Source organism: Ciona robusta, chromosome 1, assembly GCF_009617815.1.
Source record: "Ciona robusta chromosome 1, ASM961781v2".
Taxonomy (NCBI): domain Eukaryota; kingdom Metazoa; phylum Chordata; class Ascidiacea; order Phlebobranchia; family Cionidae; genus Ciona; species Ciona robusta.
Window position 1 is genome coordinate 8,923,701 of NC_143235.1, and position 21,777 is coordinate 8,945,477.

A 21,777-nucleotide genomic window follows, 5' to 3' on the forward strand; every position below is an offset into this window, starting at 1 on the left:
GGCGTCCCACATGGCTCATTCATACACAAAGGTGGACGACCTAATTAACAGACGTTGCTGACTTCAGCAGGACGTCCCGTTAAATTTTAATTTAGTGAAATTGAGTTATTGATGGCATGGACTCGAAAGGGGGGTCTGTTGCGTATATCGCCTTGATAACTTTGTATCACAAGACAAAAGACACCGTAACAGTTTTTTAATGGGTTCAATGATAAATGGTATAGGTGTTTTTTGGACATAATATCATTTTATGGAAAATTGTGTTATGGAAAATGACATCGTGGTTGTTTTAAATGCGCTGTAAAAAAATTCTGTTTTAGCCGTTATTGCAACATAATGAATTTTTTTCCGACGGAGCACTTCTAGTTAAATTATTGCATAATCATAATATGCACAGAAGTTTATTTAAATTTCACTTCACATATGTGGCACACGGTGCACATAAACCAGGAAGGGATTAATTTTTAATTCAGTCAGAGGTGCCACATTTCCTAAGTAGAAAACAATTATTCTTTAAATCAATACTGCTGTATTGTATTCGAAACCTGCAGTTACTTTACTTACAGTGTCAACCAGAAGAAAACACTTAATAGCCCCGCATAAACCGATGTAGAAAGTTAAAACATTTTTTCTGCAATCTAGTGAACGGTAAGTGTAAGTACAAGACGTACAGATAACGCTGTGGGGAAACAAACTACCATATCTGTACCATATGCCGTTTATTTTTTTTTGTTACAAGAAACATTAGTCGTTGGTGAACGAAATTTAGAATCCTTCCAAAACACTGTGCCAAATTTAATTACATTTCTTTACTACAATTCATCAAAATGTTTTTGTAAACAGTAAAGTGTGCAAACAAATAAATTGTTTTAGTTAAGATGAAGACATAAAAATGTTGAATCTCATTAGAAATTTCTCTTTAGTGCCGCTGTGCGGGGACTTTTTATGACAAAGTTTTATTCATGACAGTTTTTTCATCAAATACGGACAGCGACATATATGTTCACTAATTTGTCAAATAGTGAAGTTATGAAATTCATTGTCAATGACGCAATGAGAAATGTTTTGTTTGTACCTACAAGTTATGCCACATGGTAGGAATGGGCGCTAACCACGTTACTTCGTGCTTTAGAGTAAACCTTATTTTCTCATTGAGGAGAAAATAATGAAAAACAAAAAAAATACCAACTGTGCTAGGAATGTTAAATATGGGCTAAGAAAATTTTCTTTTTTTTCCGATCTGTGACCGTTGTCTCATGAATATGCCGTAACGGCGCTTCGCCCATAAATTCCAATCAAGTCAAGCATAATGGATTGTGCATGGCGCATCACGTAGCACGTGGCCAAAAATCGATCCCCACACGAGCAGTGTCACAAGCTTAGTATATCGCTCAGTAGAAAGCTTAAAGGCAGGGACGAAAAAGCGACATAAGTTGCAAACAAAAGAGCCCTGTGGGCCGATTTCGTGTTTCCTTGGCACCCATTCAAACGTTCGATATATCGACCATACCTGCCTCCAATTCGTTAATTAATTGTGAACATAAACAAAGATGCCGCAGTTAAAAAGTAGGACACTGCAAACATGCGCGTTCTGTGCACGCTCGAGTAGATTTGACAACTGGCGATGTACCTGCTTTTACAAAGGGAATTTCACACACGTAAGGTGCAGTAGTTGTTGCTAAAGAGAAATCGTTACGTCTCAGTTGGCCCAGTTCTGCTAGTACAGCATTAAACAGATATTTGAGTATAAACCAGTAGTATCGCGCCGCAGAACCAAAATCGCATTCAGTTCCTCCATTCATTTAGTATTGACCTTGATGTTATTTTAGATGGCAGTTTTCAGTCAACGGGGTTTACGTGCCGAAATTAACAGAAGCCCTTTTCATTCGCCTGTTTTTTATCGGCTGATTTTTTTTTCTTTTACAGCATTGATTAAATTCGTGAAACAGCGATTGATTTTAAGCAGGTTTATGCCTTGAGGTTTAACAGGGAGACGAGCTCTTTCCATAAAGTAACTGCGCAAAGCTCGCAGAAGGCATTATTGGATTAAAAGCTTATGTTAATATTTTACTTAACTTAGTTAGCATGGAATTACTGCTGACGATCGTTCTTCTTACGTCCGGACTTGAATTTTCTTCAGCTGAAGGTAAAATATGAACGACTCGTGTCTCAATTACAAATATTGGAGTATGGATTTTCTTGAGTGATCTTAAATACAAGATAGCTATAATAAAGTGCCTTATTTTTCTTATATATTGGTACGTTTTAAAAGTATAATACAATAAGGTGAGGGAAGATGGGACACTTGTAGCACATAATATTCTAATATCCTGATCGTGTTTTAAACAATTTAACGGTCTATGGGAGCCGGGGGGATGAGGTTTTATATTCCTTTGAATTTTCGTTGTTTAACACCAAATGGAACGAGAACATGGAGTGAAAAAGTGTCCCATTTTACCCCACCAACCGTTTTATAATATCATAAACATCGTCACAAAATATTAGATTCGTGTCTTTTAATTATCCAACGACTTTAAAAAAAGTAAAACCGCTTCTGCAAATAAAATAAATAGTTAGACAATAATAAACAAAACTCAATTAATGTAAATAACACATAAACATATGGATCGTCAAACAATGTCCGCGATAAACATGAATATTTGTAACAAACATAAAATAATGAATGTTACAAACATGGTGCACAGATTTCCGTCCGAGATATTTTTTAATACTTTATTTTTGCCAAATACACTTTTTGTTTTTTTTTGTGTGACGGACAGTTTTGAAACTTTACGTCGGACGGGCTATATCTGATCAGAGTAAAAACTTACCTGTGGTTTGTTCGTCGGAGGAAATTCTTGTCTGTCACAGACATTCACCAAATTGTCTTAATTTTTCATCACAATCATTTTTTTGTTCGTTGTATGTCAGCGGAATACAATTTTTTGTCATGAATATTTCTTATTCGCCACGGATATATACCTCCCACAATTTCTTACACATTTTTTATAGTTATTTCTCCTTGAAAGATTTTTTTTCTTTAACGCGAACATTTAGACTATTAAATACACTAAAATGCACTGTAAGACCTTTTTTATTTACTTCGGCTTCATATAGAATGTTAAATACACCAACAACCAAATGCGTCTTACTGATAAATATATTTTAACATTCGTTGTACAGATTCCGTTTTCATTAGCGAAGATGAGGCAAACATTTTCTTTCACCATCGAATACAACGGAGTAACCGTGGGTTTGTCTTGGAAGAATTCAGTCCAGGGAACCAGGAACGGGAATGTGTCGAAGAGATTTGCAATTACGAAGAAGCGTTTGAAATTTCAGACAACCGGCCGATTGCTGTAAGTCGAATGTCGTTACCCAGTTTTTCTTGAATATTGATTATATTATTGTCCCTTTACAGAACAAATTTTGGAAGAAATACACGGGTAAGCATGTTTTCAATTTTTGTCTGCAAATTGCCAACACAAGTATATTGTGTTCGGCTGGTATTGACCTTCTGATCAACAAGTTTAGAAAAAAAAATATTAAAAAACGGGAAAATTCTTCGTGGCAGAATTTTTTTTTAATTTAATTTCCCAGAGCAAAGATTGTACACAACTTTTATAATTAATCACAATAAACAGTCTTCGTATTGTGTTCTTGCTGGTATGTTTTTAATGTTGTTCTGAGCTGTGTGGCACCTGTTTAAGGTTGTAAGCAAGGTCAGATGATGAAAAACCGAAAACGTAAACGACATTCTCAAACAAGCGACAAAGTTTACTTGAGATCGTGCTTAGCAGGTAAATAGTTTTATTTTAAAATCAACCAAATAGTTCCAGCTTTTAATTCTATAGTTATATCATGCAGATATTGATCAATGTGCAAGGCGGCCTTGCAGTGCGCTGTACACGATAAAGTGCGTGGACCTGATAAACGATTACAATTGCATCTGCAAGAAGGGATACGGTGGGAAAAATTGCGGAAAAGGTACGTTTTGACGATTAATTGTATAAAGTTAAACTAACAAGTATAATTGACGGTCGGTGAATGAATAATAACTAGTTTGCAGTAAAAAACACGTAATAGAAATAAAATTGACGACAAACATACCAATTATAGCTCATTAAAATATTTACAAAATTCTTAACAAATTTAGACAGATTAACTTTCTGCCAGCGATTTTATATGTGAGCCAGCATAAAACTAATAATATAGTCTTTAAGGGTAAGATGATACACCTGTAGCACGTAATATCCAAATATCCTGATCGTGTATTAAACAATTAACAACGGTCTATATATGGGAGTCGTGGGGATACGATTTCATAATTTTTTTATTGTTCTTTGTTTACCATTAAACAAAACAACACAATGGAATGAAATGGTGTCCCATCTCCCCCCACCCTACTACACTTCTTAATTTCCTTTAATTTTAACAATTTTGCGGCGAAACAAAAAAAAACGACAAAATCATGTAAAGCGTAAAGATTAAAAGCGCCACTAATGAGTGGTTTCAGATAACTTTAGTTTAAATACATAAAAAACAAAACTGCTCAGCAAGGATTCCCCTCCTTTCAGTACTACAACAGCAATGAAAACAATCCTCAATCACTTTGTAAATGAACTTACAAACAGTAAAGCTTCATGCTCAGCGGAGAATCCTGCGACTCATCATCGCAGTTGTCGTATCGTCACAATATGACGACGTTTTTAAGATACACACTATAGAAATGATCCCTAAAAGTATGATCTTAACAAACAACTCTAAAACAACATTTATGATTTACAGGTTTAATCTGATGTTTGCGAAAAATGTACCGTTATGGGTTCGCATTCTGAAAATTTAAAAAGTTTAATTATAGGTTGTATGACTATATCACACGCGTCAAGTTCGAAACGAATTATTCGTAAAAGTCGTCCTGTGTTTAGAAACTTAGTCACCTGGCCATGCTTTTAATGCCAGCGTAATTTGAAATTACACGGATTTAAACGACAATGAAAACGCGTAAAATCTTTCCGCTTATTAAATAATGATTTTATAAATACAAACAACAACTGCTCAGCAAGGATTCTCCACCTTCCAATGCTACGAGAGCATCGAAAACAATCCTCAATCACTGTTTATAAATGAACCTACAAACAGTAAAGCTTCATACTCAAGAGGAGAATCCTGCGACTCATCATCGCAGTTGTCGTATCGTCACAATATGACGACGTTTTTAAGATACACTCTATAGAAATGATCCCTAAAAGTATGATCTTAACAAACAACTCTAAAACAACCAACATATTTTACAAATTTAATCTGCCGTTTGTGAGACATAAACCATACGTATAGTGTTTTAACTCCGGAAAGATATTAAAACGTATAGTCGAGTGGGAGAAGATGGGACACTTTTTCATTGTACTTTTCTTGTCTCATTTGGTAATAAACAAAAACCATTCAAAGACGAGAACACAATCGACGATATAATTACAAAGTTTAACCGGCAGTAACTCTTTTACAGAGCTCTGTTAAATAACCTGACCCCGTTTTCAACGCCCGAAATCTTAAATAAACTGTTTAAAACGTCACCAAAAAACGCGTAAAACCCGAGTGACATAAAACGCATGCAACTTAATAAATTCAAAATATAACTGCTCAGCAAGAATTCCCCTCTTTTCATTGCTAAAAGAGCAATGAAAACAATCCTCAATCACTGTTTGTAAATGAACTTACAAACAGTAAAGCTTCATGCTCAAGAGGAGAATCCTGCGATTCATCATCGCAGTTGTCGTTTTGTCAAAATATGACGACGTTTTCAAAATACACACTATAGAAATGATCCCTAAAAGTATGATCTTACCTACAAACACTGAAGCAACCGACATGTTTTACGAGTTTAATCTGCCGTTTGCGAGACATAAACCATACGAAAAGTGTTTCAACTCCGGAAAGATATTAAAACGTAAAGTATAAGGGGGGAGATGGCATACCTTCACATTGTATTTTCTCGTCTCATTTGGTAGTAAACAAAAACCATTCAAATAAAAGAACTTAATCGACGAAATAATTTGAATGTTCAAAGTGCAACAAGTCTTTAATAAAGCCGTGTTTGAAAATTTAATCAAGTTTGAAAATTAGTCACCTGGCCACGCTTTTAATGCCAGTAATTTGAAGTTACAAGGAATTATATACGACACCAAAACCTCCAAAAATCCTTTCGCAGATTAAACGTAAATGATTTTTTAAATGCAAACATTAACTGCTTAGCACGTCATCGTATCGCCAAAACACGACGACGTTTTCAAGATACATACTATAGAAATGATCCCCAAAAGTATGATCTTAACAATCAACTCTGAAAACAACATGTTTTACTAATTTAATACTCCGTTTGCGAGACATAAACCATACGAAAATATAAAGGGAAGATGGGACACCTTATCATTGTATGTTCTCGTTATATTTGGTAGTAAACAAAAATCATTCAAAAGGGAACACAATCGATAAAGTAATTGGAATGTTCAAAGCGCAATAATTTTTTATTGGACCCTGTTTAGATATTTAATCACCTGACCTCGATTTTAATGGTCGACATATTAAAATAAACTTCGGAAACGTCACCTAAAAACGTCAAAAAAACGAGCGACATAAAACGCACGCAACTTAATTAATACAAACAGTAACCGCTCAGCAAGGATTCTCCTCCTTTCATTACTAAAATAGCAATGAAAACAATCCTCAATCACTTTGTAAATGAACTTACAAACAGTGAAGCTTCATGCTCAGAGGAGAATCCTGCGACTCATCATCGCAGTTGTCGTATCGTCAAAATATGACGACGTTTTCAAGATACACACTATAGAAATGATCCCTAAAAGTATGATCTTAACAAACAACTCTAAAACAACATTTATGATTTACAGGTTTAATCTGATGTTTGCGAAAAATGTACCGTTATGGGTTCGCATTCTGAAAATTTAAAAAGTTTAATTATAGGTTGTATGACTATATCACACGCGTCAAGTTCGAAACGAATTATTCGTAAAAGTCGTCCTGTGTTTAGAAACTTAGTCACCTGGCCACACTTCTAATGCCAGCGTAATTTGAAATTACACGGATTTAAACGACAATGAAAACGCGTAAAATCTTTCCGCATATTAAAAAATGATTTTATAAATGCAAACAACAACTGCTCAGCAAGGATCCTCCACCTTCCAATGCTACGAGAGCATCGAAAACAATCCTCAATCACTGTTTATAAATGAACCTACAAACAGTAAAGCTTCATGCTCAGAGGAGAATCCTGCGACTCATCATCGCAGTTGTCGTATCGCCAAAATATGACGACGTTTTCAAGATACACACTATAGAAATGATCCCTAAAAGTATGATCTTGAGAAACAACTCTAAAACAACCAACATGTTTTACGAGTTTAATCTGCCGTTTGTGAGACATAAACCATACGAAAAGTGTTTCAACTCCGGAAAGATATTAAAACGTACAGTATAAGGGGGGAGATGGGACATACATTGTATTTTCTCATCTCATTTGGTAGTAAACAAAAACCATTCAAATAAAAGAACTTAATCGACGAAATAATTTGAATGTTCAAAGTGCAATAATTCTTTAATGGAGCCGTGTTTAGAAATTTAATCAAGTCTGATTAGAAATTTAATCAAGTTTGAAAGTTAGTCACCTGGCCACGCTTTTAATGCCAGTAATTTGAAGTTACACGGAATTATATACGACACCAAAACCCAAAAAAATCCTTTCGCAGATTAAACGTAAATGATTTTTTAAATGCAAACATTAACTACTTAGCACGTCATCGTATCGTCAAAATATGACGACGTTTTCAAAATACATACTATAGAAATGATCCCTAAAAGAATGATCTTAACAATCAACTCTGAAAACAACATGTTTTACGAATTTAATACTCTGTTTGCGAGACATAAACCGTACGAAAATATGAGGGGAAGATGGGACACTTTATCATCGTATTTTCTCGTTATATTTGGTAGTAAACGGAAACCATTCAAAAATAAGGGAACACAATCGATAAAGTAATTGGAATATTCAAAGCACAATAATTCTTTATCGGAGCCCTGTTTAGCAATTTAATTACCTGAACTCGATTTCAATGGTCGACATATTAAAATAAACTTCGGAAACGTCACCAAAAAAACGTCAACAAACCGAGTGACATAAAACGCACGCAACTGAATAAATACAAACAGTAACTGCTCAGCAAGGATTCTCCTCCTTTCAATACTGCAACAGCAATTAAAACAATCCTCAAACACTTTGTAAATGAACCTACAAACATTAAAGCTTCATGCCCAGAGGAGAATCCTGCGACTCATCATCGCAGTTATCGTATCGCCAAAATATGACGACGTTTTCAAGATAGACACTATAGAAACGATCCATAAAAGTATGATCTTAACAAACAACTCTAAAACAACCAACATGTTTTACGAGTTTAATCTGCCGTTTGTGAGACATAAACCATACATATAGTGTTTTAACTCCGGAAAGATATTAAAACGTATAGTCGAGTGGGAGAAGATGGGACACTTTTTCATTGTACTTTCTTGTCTCATTTGGTATAATAAATAAAAACCATTCAAAGACGAGAACACAATCGACGATATAATTACAAAGTTTAACCGGCAGTAACTTTTTAACGGAGCTTGTTAAATAACCTGACCTCGTTTTCAAAGCCCGAAATTTTAAATAAACTGTTTAAAACGTCACCAAAAGACGCGAAAAACCCGAGTGACATAAAACGGATGCAACTTAATAAATACAAAATGTAACTGCTCAGCAAGAAATCCCCTCCTTTCATTCCTAAAAAAGCATTGAAAACAATCCTCAATCACTGTTTGTAAATAAAATTACAAACAGTAAAGCTTCATGCTCAGAGGAGAATCCTGCGACTCATCATCGCAGTTGTCGTATCGCCAAAATATGACGACGTTTTCAAGATACACACTATAGAAATGATCCCTAAAAGTATGATCTTAACAAACAACTCTGAAACAACCAAAATGTTTTACAAGTTTAATCTGCCGTTTGCGAGACACAAACCATACGAAAAGATGGGGGAAGATGGGACACTTTATCATTGTATTTTCTTGTTATATTTGGTAGTAAACAATCGATAAAATAATTGGAATGTTCAAAGCGCAATAATTCTTTATTGGAGCCCTGTTTGGAAATTTAATCACATGACCTCGATTTCAATGGTCGACATATTAAAATAAACTTTGGAAACGTCACCTAAAAACGTCAACAAACCGAGTGGAATAAAACGCATGCAACTTAATAAATACAAACAGTAACTGCTCAGCAAGAATTCTCCTCCTTTCATTACTACAAGAGCATTGAAAACAATCCTCAGTCACTGTTTGTAAATGACAGTAAAGCTTCATGCTCAGAGGAGAATCCTGCGACTCATCATCGCAGTTGTCGTATCGCCAAAATACGACGACGTTTTCAAGATACACACTATAGAAATGATCCCTAAAAGTATGATCTTAACAAGCAACACTTAAACAACCAACATGTTTTACGAGTTTAATCTGCCGTTTGCGAAAAAGAGCGTTAAGGATTAGCGTTTGGAAACCGCAAGTTCGGAGCCCGTTATATAAGCGAACTTACCCTATGTGATCTAAACTTTAATCGGTTTGGCAAACCATGACTATTATATAAAACCTTTTCAACCGATTACCGAAATTCGGAAACATAAAATGTGAAAAAGACTTAGTTTTAAGAATATGAAAACTGCTCAGCAAGGATTCTCCTCCTTTCAATACTAGAATTTGTATTGAAAACAATCCTCAATAACTGTGTGTAAATAAATTTATAAACAGTAAAGTTTCATGCTCAGAGGAGAATCCTACGACTCGTCATCGCAGTTGTCGTATCGTCAAAATATGACGACGTTTTCAAGATGCATACTATAGAAATGATCCCTAAAAGCATGATCTTAGTTAAACAAGTTTTTGAATTGACCGTATTAAATTGTTCTACCTCGTGTTTGTGGGGTTTACACCACTCGATAAACTACGATTTGTGAGAGCTCACTCGAGAGTTTTGTGTGAATAAAAGAGAGAGAAAGGCGGGGTTTGCTAAATGAGAAGTCTGGTCCGGGTATGCTTTAGCGTTACCTAAACTTTCTAAAGCAAAAGTTTATAAACGTTATACGTTTCAAATGTGCTTCAATTTGCTTTAGATATCGACTTATGCGATCCGAATCCATGTAGCCTCGAGGGAACAAACAAATGTATCAACTCACTTGAATCCTATAATTGCGATTGTAAGGACAATTTCGTTGGTTTGCACTGTGAAACTGGTATGGCGTCTGCCCAGTTAAAAATAGCATAAGCGCCGTAACACATTTCATATTTTGATAACAGCGACAAACCATTGCACACCCGAGCCTTGCTCCCCCACTGGTACCAGCCGTTGCGTGGATTTGCCAGATGGTTTTCGTTGCGACTGCTTGCCCGGATACAGCGGATCAATATGTGAAGATGGTATATATGCTTTGAACATATGGAGTGTAATGACTTCTATATTTTACGTGGCAATATAGCTTTACTAAGTTTAACTACATAAGCATTTACGTTTGAACCGATACTTTTTTAAAAGTCGTTGAATGCAGATTTAAACGAGTGTTTGAGCAATCCGTGTGGTGACCATGGAAGTTGTAGAGACAACTTGAACAATTTTACTTGTCTTTGCGATGAACTTTACTTCGGCGTTGTCTGTGACCAAGGTAAAACATATTTTATAAATCTACAGAAAATGCTTTGTTTACAGCATTATCAGGCTTAATCCACAACCGCTTTCATATAGTATATGCTTAGTTATAACATTACTTAATTGCAGTGATATCGGACTGTCGTCGGTTTGGTTGTTCAGGACACGGACGTTGCCTTGCAGCAGAAGTTGATAATGTCCATTACTGTGATTGTTACATTGGCTACGAAGGAGCCTCTTGCGAAATGGGTAACGTATATTTGAGTTCAGTTTTCCAAACCTATATTAGCACCCACGCACAACGTTGGGTTTCATATTACGGGTAATGGCTACATGTAGTCAACAATTTGTGATTTCAGATACAGACGAATGTGCGTCGTCGCCTTGCCACCATAACTGCACAAACACAGTAGGAAGTTTTCGCTGTGGTTGCCTACCCGGTTATTTACTCGACTTAGAAAGTCAAACCATATGCGAAGGTAATTTAAAAAGGCATTTTACAATAACATAAATGGAGAAATACTATATATTTATTTGATACTCACTGGAAACGCGGTTTAAACTTTAAATGATAACTTAAACCATTTTTTTATAATGTATATATAGTGGCCTTCTCACTGGGTTGTTTCAGACACCAACTTTACAGTCGAAAGACGTACGGTTTTTGAGTTATTGGTATAACTATTTCATTAAGGAACGCCACATCCGTACACCAATTAAAAATACAGTCGTTAATGCTTCTAAAATGTCATTAGATATAAACGAGTGCACGAATACGGCACATGGGTGTGATTATCAATGCGTCAACACCGCTGGGAGTTCTTACTGTTTGTGCCAGCCCGGTTACAAAGTTGACAGGCTATTCGGGTGAGAAATTGACTGAATGTTTATGCTTTTGTCCAAACGAAAACATTGTTAATTGCTTTTATTTATACATGTGTTAAGAATCTATATACTCTTTCTAAAAGAACTTGTTTTAATTTGCAACGGCACACTAGTTTTGCACACAAGTTTCAACGATCAAGTTTCACAGGAAATATTGTGAAGATATAAACGAATGCAAGCAAGATAACGGAGGTTGTAGCGGTAAATGCCTCAACGACGATGGCTCGTTTTCGTGCGTTTGCCACAAAGGATATGAGACAGATGATGGTGGTAGAACATGCACGGTATACGTTCGCTTTACTGTTCTCACATTTTGAGTTTCGCTTAGCTCTTTAATTTGTCATCTCTCCGTAATCAAATAACAGTGCTTAATAACTTATTGTGATTCTTATATACAGGATATAGACGAATGTGCAGGACCGCACAGATGTCAACATATATGCAAAAATACACCTGGTTCATACGTGTGCACGTGTCCGGAAGGTTTTGTAGCAAACTACGACAAAGTATCGTGCAGAGGTAAACAACATGCATCAACATACCTGTGCGGCATCAGCATACCATTTTGGACATGATTTAAAGGCTGTATGTTTTTACCGAGGCAGATATCAACGAATGCATTCTCCCGGATCCTCCGTGTGGACAGACATGCCAGAATACTGACGGAAGCTTCACTTGCTCTTGTCGTCGCGGATTCCTTCTGCAATCGGTTTGTAAAAGTTAAGCTCATTATCGGTATGGTTTCATTATAGTGTTTTTCTTTGATTTTCTATAACAGGAGACGAACGCTTGCGATGATATTGATGAATGTGCTTCGAACAACGGGGGGTGTCGGCAACTGTGTGTGAATACGGCAGGTTCTTTTTCATGCGCTTGTAATAGGGGTTACGAACTAGTAGGAAGACGTTGCTTCGGTAAGAGCTAAGTCTACCTATATTTTGTAGTTGTAGTTTCAGCTATTTATTACGTCTGATTTTGTAAAATAAATAAAAAAATTTGCATTTTGTCTTTAGACATACGGGAATGCAGCAGTAACCCATGTGTCCACGGTAGGTGCAACGAGGGTTTAAACAATTTCACATGCTCTTGTTACTATGGTTACAGTGGTCAGTTTTGCGAACTAGAGAATAACCCGTGCTCGGAAGATCCGTGTGCAAATGGTGTCTGTACTACAACTGCCGACAGGTTACTTTATTAGTTATAGTAAGATGGGGGGGAGATGGGACACCTTGAACAGATATTATTCAAGTATTCTAATCGAATGAAAAACAATTAACAACGGTCTATGGGACTCGCGGTTTTCTAATTCTTTGAATGTTCTTTGTTTACTATATAACATAAAATAAAAAGATGTCCCATCTTCCTATACTATATATTGTTTAAACTATTAGAACACGTAACATGTTACCTTTATTAATTGAATCTGCCTATGTAGTTTTACATGCGAATGCAATTTGGGATTTACGGGGGAAATTTGCAACGAAGACGTCGACGAGTGTTTGGCCGAAAATGGAAACTGTCCACACCTTTGCGTGAATAATCAAGGTAAAATAAGTTGCTTGAACTATAATACGGTGTTCGCCTAAAGATTATCTTTATGCAAAAACAAATGTAGTTCCGATGGGGTTCGAACCCATGACCTTCTGCGTGTAAAGCAGACGTGATAACCACTACACTACGGAACTGCTTATTATTACATAAATTTTAAGTACTATACCACCGCGAAACATTTTTAGCAGTTTTACAAGTGTAGAAACAAACACTTTAGTTATGTGGCGCCACCGAGCCTAAATAACTGCATCTAAGAATTTGCATTTTAAAACGAGGTTTCGATTTCAAGAATGACAGATATATTTTAACCGCAATGCTACTAATGTGTTAGTAACTCGCATACGATAAATATAATAAGTCTGGCTTATAATGTGAGAGTATTGTGGCTTAAGATGGGATACCGTAAGCACCTATGTCCCATATTTACCGATTGTGTTTTTAACAATTAACAACGCTCTTCTACAGTCGCGGGGCCAAGGTTACATTATTCTGTAAATATTCTTTATGTATACTACTATTTTTGGAAAGAGAAAACAAAATAAAACATGTCCCATCTTACCCCACCTGACTATATCTGGTAAACTACATGTTATTGAAAGGTATGTTTGCAGCACAGAAAACGACATAGACAAAAATATAAAAAACGTAGTTCCGATGGGGTTCGAACCCATGACCTTCTGCGTGTAAAGCAGACGTGATAACCACTACACTACGGAACTGCTTATTAGTATATACTCTAATTTTACTAGTCTCTATACAACCACGATACACTCTTAGAAATTTTACAAGTACGAAAACAAACACTTTAGAAGAACAAACACTTAACTAAACGTTAAATCGTTACGTGGCGCCATTGAGTCTATTCAAGTTGCAACTTCTATACTAACTTGGTGAATCCATCGATCAACATTAAACAATTAAAGTAAACTGGTCAATTATTTGATCACTTGAAAATGGAAGCACACATTTGTTCGTGTTTTAAAACGTTGTTAACTTTTCCTTTTTTATAAGGACGAATATATTAACGGCTATAATACAATTTGTATAAGTAACCCGCATACGATAATGCAAATAAGTCATAATTCTAGGTTTCGGTAAACTTTGTTATTAAAACGTAGAGTCACATGACAGAAAAAAGTTCTAGACAATAAATAAAAGGCAAAAACGTAGTTCCGATGGGGTTCGAACCCATGACCTTCTGCGTGTAAAGCAGACGTGATAACCACTACACTACGGAACTGCGCGAACGAATGCTTCGAAACTGACTACTCATTACTAGACAACAGACGCCGCGCTGGCAACTAAATAGGTCGATGTCGTTTAACAGCTCATGATACATTTAATAAATTTGCTGGTCTAGGTTCTTACACATGCCAGTGTCGCATGGGATATATTCTAAATGACAACGAGTGTGAAGACGTGAACGAATGTGAAGATACTAATATATGTGAACAAGAATGTCAAAACACTCTTGGTTCTTATACTTGTGGATGCAGGTAGTTAACATTACTACATACATAAATAACAGTGACTTGTACTGTGGTAATGTGCATATGTCTCTTAGTACTGGCTACCAAATTCGAAACAATGGTTCGTGTATGGATATTGATGAGTGCGCTGACGAAGAATGCGAGCAAACGTGTCAAAACTCACAGGTGACATAAAATGCTTCTGGCCGCTTGTTTATATCCGTTATGTTGTACCCCACGTACTTATATGGCTCACTTTTATTATGATCGTCTTTTGTTTAATCGACTATTTAATTAACGTTTACTTACGCTCAAAGGGCAGCTTCCGATGTTTATGTCTGGATGGCTTTGTCTTAAACAGCAACGGAAGGACCTGCGCTGATATTGACGAATGTTTATCGCAAGACACCTGTGAAGATGTACGTTAGCAAATGTAGTTATACTAATTACTTCTATTTTGATTGAGTGGGGTAAAACGGGACATATTTTTATTCCACTTTCTCGTCCTAATTGGTATATTAAACAAAAAGGTATATTAACAAAATTATATAACCCCATAGCTCTGCGGATTTAAAATGATGTTGTTAGTTATCCAAATTACGATTAGGATACGTAGTATTTATAGGTGCTAACGGTATCTCACCTTACCTAATAATAATACATATGGGTTATTATTTCAGAATGTTTATATAGTGTATAGAAAACTTATTATTCAAACGTATATACGCACCCTGTCATAAGATCCAATGCTTTAACTTGTAGAAATGCTTTAACACTGAGGGGTCGTACACCTGCGGTTGCTCGAGGGGGTACAGCCTTGCAGAAGATGGTCGAACATGTCAGGCCGACTCAGGATGCCTTGGCAGTCGACCAGACCTCGCTATATTGCGTTGGCATCTGTTACTTGGAGGAAAAAGCAACGATTTTGCAAATCAACAAATTGTAAAACAGTCACGTAAAAAGTAAAACTACAAAATCAAAGAATGGGTCTTTTCAACAAAAATGGGACTTTTAATAAAATACATTTTTTTAGAATAAATCTTTACATGCTTTTTCGAACATTTGACACCGAGGGCCTATTGCTCGGTATCAGTAATGAAGATGGAGACAAATACATTTATATCATGATACAAGACGGGCAACTTACTGCAGGTTACAATACAGGTTCAAGGCATGTCAGCATGGCTTCAAACACTACAGTTTCCAACGGAGCTTGGCACTCGGTATGTCCAAAACCTATACTTTGTTCATATAGCCGGAAAAACGAAACTTAATACAAATTTCTTTTATTTTCGGTTGCAGGTCCGACTTTTAAAAACAGGCAAAAAACTTAAATTTTTCGTGAACAACACAACAGTTGCCAGGGTAACAAGTAGCTCATCCTCGGCGCCAAAATTTCAACCTGAGACCTTGATTTACATTGGGGGCTTGCCAGGAAATCATTCACTTCTTCGTACGATTGTAAGTTTAAACGTATATACTATATAGGGTGAGGGAAGAATTGTTAATTGTTTAAAACACAATTCAAAAACATTAGATTGAGGAGCTAACGGTAATCCCATCTTACCCAAAATTTCTAAATATAGATTGTTGAAATGACGAATCCCACTGCAAAATTGACGTAGTTTAACACGTACGTATTATAGGGGATATACCCGCAGTATATTGGCTGCGTAAGAAAAATACGAACAAAGATGGGAAAAGTTTCGTGGATTCCTTCAAAGAATGGATTTTTTAACAGCCACAAAGGCTGTACAGAAACTGTACAACCAGGAACATTATTTTATGGGACTGGATTCTTACAGTTAGGTATTAAGATACTTTTATATGCAACTATTTTAGGCCCTTACAAGTTGTTTACATTTACGCTTACATTCGCAGATCCGTCTCAAATGCGGCGCGTGACAGATTTTAAATTTCGAGCGGTGGTCAGGACAAGTTATCCCGATGGTGTTTTGGTTTCGGCAAGAACGAACGGCGGGGGGAAGTTAGTTTTATCTCTTATTGACGGAACTGTAAGGACATGACAATGTAGATATAAGTGCGATGATAAAGAAAGGTTATTTTTTGATAGATTCGGGCAGAGGTTACTGACACCTCCGGCATCCGCACCCATTCATCTATATATAGAAAGGAGGGGCAATTGATGTGCACCGGTTTGTGGATGAGCATTTACTGTAAAATTTCCACCCGTGGAAAGGTATGGAAGGCATTAAGCGACCAAAGGTGTGCCGACCAATAGATAAAACAACTTGTTTTCTCAGATTTCACTGTATGTTGATGGAAGGCCGGGAAGTGAAGAAATGAAAGGCGGAAGGTTTCGTTTCGATTCAGCAGCACCGCTGTATATTGGTGGCGAGCCAGGCAAGAGAATTACATATAAACGCCATACTCAGAACTTGTAACTGACAACATACAGATTCCCAGATATTTTTCATATTCACCAAAGCTTTATCTTTACCATAAATCTTGCATATTTCCAGGGGGGACGTTAGCCCCGTTCAACGGAAACATGCGCAAGGTGTACATCAACGATAGGGTAGTCGACTTGGCCACCTCAACCAACTATTTCGGTGTGAATGCTCGTTCTATGCCCGCTGTGCTGCCCTAACCTTCAACGACAAAATGTATTCAGTACTTGGAAGAGGCGAATGAAGAGTCCCGCAGATCATGCTGTACGTTTTATTATCGCAAATCTGACGGATTTTGAACGCGTTTCTTTGGCGGTAAACTATTCAAGTGTAATGTGAAATGAAAAGAAAATCACGCAACCCTCACATGCGTCGTTTTTAACACTGATAGTAAGAGTCATTTATAGGCAGGTTTATATTTCGGCTTTGCAGGGAAGTGTATTCTAGTGAAGGTAATGGTATAAAGTTAACAAGCCAATTATAACAAATGAATTCTGTTTTTCAAAAAACACTACCATACTTTTGGGACATCGAGGAAAAAATTAAGTGCAGAGCAATAAAAATTTTACGGCATCCGACTGGGCTAAAAGTGAGCACGAATTAAACTAAGCTATGTGTAAAACACATGCGTGACAAAAAAACAGTTTCCAAGAATTGCAACACCTTGCACAGTATAATAATGGGTGACTTCCCGAAACTAATATTTACTGTTAAATAACGTTTTATTGCAGCCTTGCAGGGTTTATATGCTCAATATTTAAATAAAGCTATAATCTCGATGGCCACTTACCCTACCAGCTACCACTTATAATTTTCTACCACAGTAATTTGCATTGAACTAACTGACAAAAAAATTGAAGTAAAGAAATTGCAATTCATATTAAAAGTTAAAAAAGGTAGCACATGTATGAAAAATTACAATTCGAAATGGAACAATGAAAAATGTTAAACATCGTAATCAAAGCTGATAAAAACAAACTTAGAAAAATAATAATCAAAATAGTATAGTTACCCCATGCTTTGCAAATGGGTGTCATTGTTTTACGCATTTTATTTTCTATCAAACCTACAGGGGAGTTTGCTCCGATATCTTTATTGTTTTGGGGTCCTCTTCTTCCGGAGCAGAAACAGAGAAACTGCTACCGCCGCTGAAACCGTTCTTGCAGAGAAAATAGACTCCATGAAGAAGGAATATTACAGCGATGATTGCGAAGTAGCCACTGCAAAATTATTACAATTTGAGACAGTTTAGTGGATAGTCTGCTGCATTTATGAATTACCTCTAATATATTTTTTACTTTTTAGTATTCCTAGAAACTTTAGTAAAATGCTAAAACAGGACTCATCATGTTTTAAAAAGGTGTTTAAACGTTAGTCTATTTTAAACATTAATTATTAAAATTTGGATTGATATTAAACAGTTATGAAATACTATTCATGTGGTACAGATATAGAGATATACATATAATTTGGTTGAAAATAGGATAACATACTATTCACATAAACCCACCAACATGTCAAACTTAATTAAAGCAAAAGACTGACACAATACCATTCACAAACAACACTGATAACTCAAATATCAAACATTTAAGTCTATTGTTATTTAAACAAAGGCATTGTATTATGTTCAATTGAGCAATCATGTTATTTGCTAGTTCTAGTTTTAAATGGTAATTCCTAGCAATCAAAAGATTGATAAAAGGATTACAAGAACTGACACAATGTAAATATTGGAGTAAATATGCTTATCAAGTTTTCAAGTATATATAGTTTAGTTCTTGAAAATTTATACATTTTACTGCAATAGCAAACAAATACACCTTATGTGAATAATGATATGTCAAGTTTCAAGAGGAGAGTAAACAAGGAATGTAATCAAAGCATAAATTAATATTTAATTAGCTATAATTTGTAATAACATGAACTATAATAAAACACATACATTTATTTCAAATAATTACTAAAAAAGTACACAAAATAGCAAAAAATTAGGCAAAATATAATTGCAATAACCTGTATATAATAAATTGAGTGTTGACATCCAGACCGAATCCAGCCTTGTCAATTAGAATGACAGTAAGTACTGTATTGAGAAGGACAGCAGTGAATGTGTTCACACCAAAGACCAAAGCAAAACGTTGAGTGTTGAGACCAACAGCAAGTTGAAACCTTTAATAAAACATTAGGTCAGTGGTTCTTAAATACTTTGTTACGACATGTTTGGAACATTTGCTGTCAAATAAGATGTGGCGTTTATCGTGTAGGTTAGCTTGCTTTTATAAAATTCATGCCATATTGGAAAATTTCAAAATTTTATTGAGAAAATCAAGAAATTGGACCATTTGTGTCAGATGTTTAGATTCCAAGTTGGTAACTGGTGTGTTAGTATGAAGTTTTCCTGCTTAATTAGGTTAACATTGGCCCGCCGGTAAAAAATATTTATTTAAAAATTGTGAGATTAAAACGTTAACACTGTTTTATAAATCTGTTTCACTTACTGGGTAATAGTGATGACAAAGTTGTACAGCACAATAAATCCAACATATGCAGCATAACATAGCCAGATATCTGTTGTCCAATACATCAGCAAAAGTAAGCCACACTTGCATAGAGAGCAAAGTCCAAGGGCAATCTCTCCCCATCTTGTCCAGTTTAATTTGATAAATCCAACACAAAATGCTCCCAGTGCACCTGAATGGATTGCAACGTTAGAAATATGCTAAAATAAGGCATTAATATTTACCCACAAAGTAACATACTTGGTACGTGCTAAGCTGGCACGAGGTGTATGAAACAGGACACCTGTGTTTACCGACTGTCGTTTTTCAGCCACTCGTGGAAATGGTTACATTCATTCAAATAATGTTGGTTATAGTTAGTTTTGGGTAATTATACACCGCCTCATACTTTTCAACAGCACCAAGTGAAGTTACTAGTCATACCTAGCACTGTAGCAGTTGCTTCCACTGCACCATTATACACCTCCCCTTCTGCACTTGAGTGAATTGTTTCCCACAGATTCTGAGCATAATTTACCACAAGCAGCCAACCACATGTAGACAAGGCCCACCACAACGACCAACGCAATAACACAGTGTTCATGTAACAACCTTTTACATCTGCCCACAACCTCACCAAAACTCCTTTCCAATCTATTTTAGATTTGTTCTAGAAAATAGAAACAACACGCATTTAAGCAATGCTTCATTAAACAAACAATTAAGCATTATGTATCTGTTTAAACCACTGATATTTGTTAATTAAAACAATTCAAATAAAGTATTAAATACAACAGGCAAAAATAAAACAGTTTCTTTATAAATTAAAAAAAAATAAAGACGTTACTTTGGGATTTGGTTTTGGAGCTGAAAAAGAAGTCCCTCTTTCTTCAATGGTGATCCCATCTGCATTGACCTCACTTTCTTCTTCTGCAGGATTTTCCTCATTTAGATGCGTGCTCTCAATTGAACCACTCATATCCTCTTCCTCAGTAAAAAAGAAGAGCGTTTTCTTCGGCATTGGTAAAAACCAAGATATAACGAATGCAATAGATACATTCACAAGAGAAAATATGTTTAAATCAAAATATGTAACATCGGCGAATAGAACCAAAAGTTGACCAATGAGGGAACCAAGGAAAAGTCCAATGAGTGTGGTAGAACGCACATATGATGTCACACGTTGGTAGTGCTCTTGCTTTACAATGCTGTAAAATAATAATAGAAATTAATAAAATGTAATAATAAATTGTATATATCGCTTTTTGCTTGTAATTCATTTCTATATGGTTAAGTTCTTATCTTAGGTACTGGAATTCAGGGCACAGTCCTCTTATTACCTTAATCTTGGTTGTAATACAATGTAATCATTTTTATTAAATATATACAATAATATACTACCTGTAGATGTAGGAATAGTATCCAATTTCTCCGGCAGTTGCAATAGCATAACTGACTTGCATCACTTGCATTAAAGGAACTCCTTGGGCAAATAACAACAAAATCCAACATCCAATATATCTGTTCAAAGGCAATGAATTATTGTAAAACCAAAGCTTTTCAATTAACTTTAAAAATAGTTACCCAAGTCCTTGCATTAAGATCACAGGTTTGTACTTTACATAATCGGTGAGCAGGAACACGGGTAGGAGAAAACAAACATAGGCATAAGTCCATACTGGATAGATTTGATTAACCACTTCAAATTCAGTGAAATTCTTGCTGGGGCCCTGTTTTCAAAGTAATATAAAAAGTCTAATAAAACACTATCCAGGATAACTTACCATTAAATACGGGGTAAGAAAAGGCTCTGATGGCTTCATGTAGCTAAATATACCATAAACGCAAAGTAGTACAGTTGGTTTTAGCCAAGACCTATCGCCACCGGCAGATTCCATTTTAACTGTTAGTTCTGAAACGTAAAATCGTTTAACTTATTACTGTGGTATGTATGCTAGCACCCCTATGTACGAGTCCTGAATGAGAGATAAGACTGTGCTGTTGGGACAGTTACTCTTGTAAGCCAATTTCCTTTTTCACACGTTTTCGCCATCTCCAACGTGGGGGCTTTTCCCGCAAACAACATTTGCTGCATAACTTAACATCTAATTCCACCGTATGTTACCGGTACCTCAGCGAGACAAAAGCTTACGCAATGATTATGAAATATTCTGATGTAATCGTTACACAGCTTGTGACGTCAT

At 35.9% G+C, this 21,777-nt stretch overlaps 2 protein-coding genes, 12 non-coding genes and 2 pseudogenes across 16 annotated transcripts; 1 reads left to right on the plus strand and 15 right to left on the minus strand.

Annotated features, from left to right (window-relative positions):
* The first annotated feature begins 1,690 nt into the window (after positions 1-1,690).
* LOC149742791 (uncharacterized) lies at positions 1,691-17,438 on the plus strand. 2 transcript variants are annotated; one of them, XM_089893678.1, is made up of 28 exons: positions 1,693-2,146; positions 3,184-3,359; positions 3,422-3,446; positions 3,711-3,800; positions 3,868-3,987; positions 10,227-10,346; positions 10,411-10,530; positions 10,659-10,772; positions 10,886-11,005; positions 11,116-11,235; positions 11,512-11,623; positions 11,790-11,925; positions 12,040-12,160; positions 12,247-12,350; positions 12,420-12,555; positions 12,655-12,826; positions 13,077-13,186; positions 14,553-14,688; positions 14,757-14,847; positions 14,979-15,080; positions 15,424-15,623; positions 15,695-15,884; positions 15,964-16,122; positions 16,308-16,470; positions 16,543-16,676; positions 16,736-16,861; positions 16,926-17,025; positions 17,145-17,438. In XM_089893678.1, exons 1-28 carry the CDS (start codon positions 2,086-2,088, stop codon positions 17,270-17,272), a joined length of 3,486 nt encoding a protein of 1,161 aa, XP_089749804.1. In that variant the 5' UTR covers positions 1,693-2,085; the 3' UTR covers positions 17,273-17,438. The 2 variants fall into 2 exon arrangements, with proteins under 2 accessions (XP_089749805.1, XP_089749804.1); XM_089893679.1 differs by lacking the exon at positions 14,979-15,080 and having other exon boundaries at positions 1,691-2,146.
* LOC149742792 (small nucleolar RNA U3) lies at positions 4,548-4,752 on the minus strand. Its single transcript, XR_016387408.1, has one exon. It is a non-coding gene; the product is annotated as a small nucleolar RNA U3 (small nucleolar RNA).
* Positions 5,054-5,261, minus strand: LOC149742793 (small nucleolar RNA U3). Its single transcript, XR_016387413.1, has one exon. It is a non-coding gene; the product is annotated as a small nucleolar RNA U3 (small nucleolar RNA).
* LOC149742794 (small nucleolar RNA U3) lies at positions 5,636-5,843 on the minus strand. The gene has a single exon (XR_016387404.1). It is a non-coding gene; the product is annotated as a small nucleolar RNA U3 (small nucleolar RNA).
* On the minus strand, positions 6,241-6,329 carry LOC149742795 (small nucleolar RNA U3; annotated as a pseudogene).
* Positions 6,668-6,872, minus strand: LOC149742796 (small nucleolar RNA U3). The gene has a single exon (XR_016387401.1). It is a non-coding gene; the product is annotated as a small nucleolar RNA U3 (small nucleolar RNA).
* On the minus strand, positions 7,174-7,380 carry LOC149742797 (small nucleolar RNA U3). Its single transcript, XR_016387407.1, has one exon. It is a non-coding gene; the product is annotated as a small nucleolar RNA U3 (small nucleolar RNA).
* Positions 7,799-7,884, minus strand: LOC149742798 (small nucleolar RNA U3; annotated as a pseudogene).
* LOC149742799 (small nucleolar RNA U3) lies at positions 8,229-8,433 on the minus strand. Its single transcript, XR_016387415.1, has one exon. It is a non-coding gene; the product is annotated as a small nucleolar RNA U3 (small nucleolar RNA).
* LOC149742800 (small nucleolar RNA U3) lies at positions 8,808-9,014 on the minus strand. The gene has a single exon (XR_016387405.1). It is a non-coding gene; the product is annotated as a small nucleolar RNA U3 (small nucleolar RNA).
* On the minus strand, positions 9,333-9,530 carry LOC149742801 (small nucleolar RNA U3). The gene has a single exon (XR_016387411.1). It is a non-coding gene; the product is annotated as a small nucleolar RNA U3 (small nucleolar RNA).
* LOC149742802 (small nucleolar RNA U3) lies at positions 9,775-9,982 on the minus strand. Its single transcript, XR_016387409.1, has one exon. It is a non-coding gene; the product is annotated as a small nucleolar RNA U3 (small nucleolar RNA).
* Positions 13,254-13,326, minus strand: Trnav-uac (transfer RNA valine (anticodon UAC)). Its single transcript has one exon. It is a non-coding gene; the product is annotated as a tRNA-Val (tRNA).
* Positions 13,839-13,911, minus strand: Trnav-uac (transfer RNA valine (anticodon UAC)). The gene has a single exon. It is a non-coding gene; the product is annotated as a tRNA-Val (tRNA).
* Positions 14,360-14,432, minus strand: Trnav-uac (transfer RNA valine (anticodon UAC)). The gene has a single exon. It is a non-coding gene; the product is annotated as a tRNA-Val (tRNA).
* On the minus strand, positions 17,330-21,568 carry LOC149742806 (thiamine transporter 1-like). 2 transcript variants are annotated; one of them, XM_089893738.1, is made up of 8 exons: positions 21,358-21,568; positions 21,158-21,303; positions 20,975-21,094; positions 20,421-20,781; positions 20,018-20,243; positions 19,574-19,766; positions 19,089-19,244; positions 17,330-18,292 (listed from the first exon to the last, which is right to left on the minus strand). In XM_089893738.1, the coding sequence occupies exons 1-8, from the start codon at positions 21,469-21,471 to the stop codon at positions 18,139-18,141; spliced, it is 1,470 nt and encodes a 489-aa protein (XP_089749864.1). In that variant the 5' UTR covers positions 21,472-21,568; the 3' UTR covers positions 17,330-18,138. The 2 variants fall into 2 exon arrangements, with proteins under 2 accessions (XP_089749864.1, XP_089749871.1); XM_089893745.1 differs by lacking the exons at positions 17,330-18,292; positions 19,089-19,244 and having other exon boundaries at positions 19,570-19,766.
* Positions 21,569-21,777: the final 209 nt, after the last annotated feature.

Excerpts from the sequence above, each read along its gene's own strand:
- LOC149742791 (XM_089893678.1), top strand. The coding sequence starts at position 2,086 with ATGGAATTACTGCTGACGATCGTTCTTCTTACGTCCGGACTTGAATTT. Across the intron at positions 12,161-12,246 it reads CGACAAAGTATCGTGCAGAG|ATATCAACGAATGCATTCTC; the intron begins GTAAACAACATG and ends TTACCGAGGCAG. Across the intron at positions 12,556-12,654 it reads AGTAGGAAGACGTTGCTTCG|ACATACGGGAATGCAGCAGT; the intron begins GTAAGAGCTAAG and ends TTTTGTCTTTAG.
- LOC149742806 (XM_089893738.1), bottom strand. The coding sequence starts at position 21,471 with ATGGAATCTGCCGGTGGCGATAGGTCTTGGCTAAAACCAACTGTACTA. Across the intron at positions 20,782-20,974 it reads TACTATTCCTACATCTACAG|CATTGTAAAGCAAGAGCACT; the intron begins GTAGTATATTAT and ends ATTATTTTACAG. Across the intron at positions 20,244-20,420 it reads CTCCAAAACCAAATCCCAAA|AACAAATCTAAAATAGATTG; the intron begins GTAACGTCTTTA and ends TCTATTTTCTAG.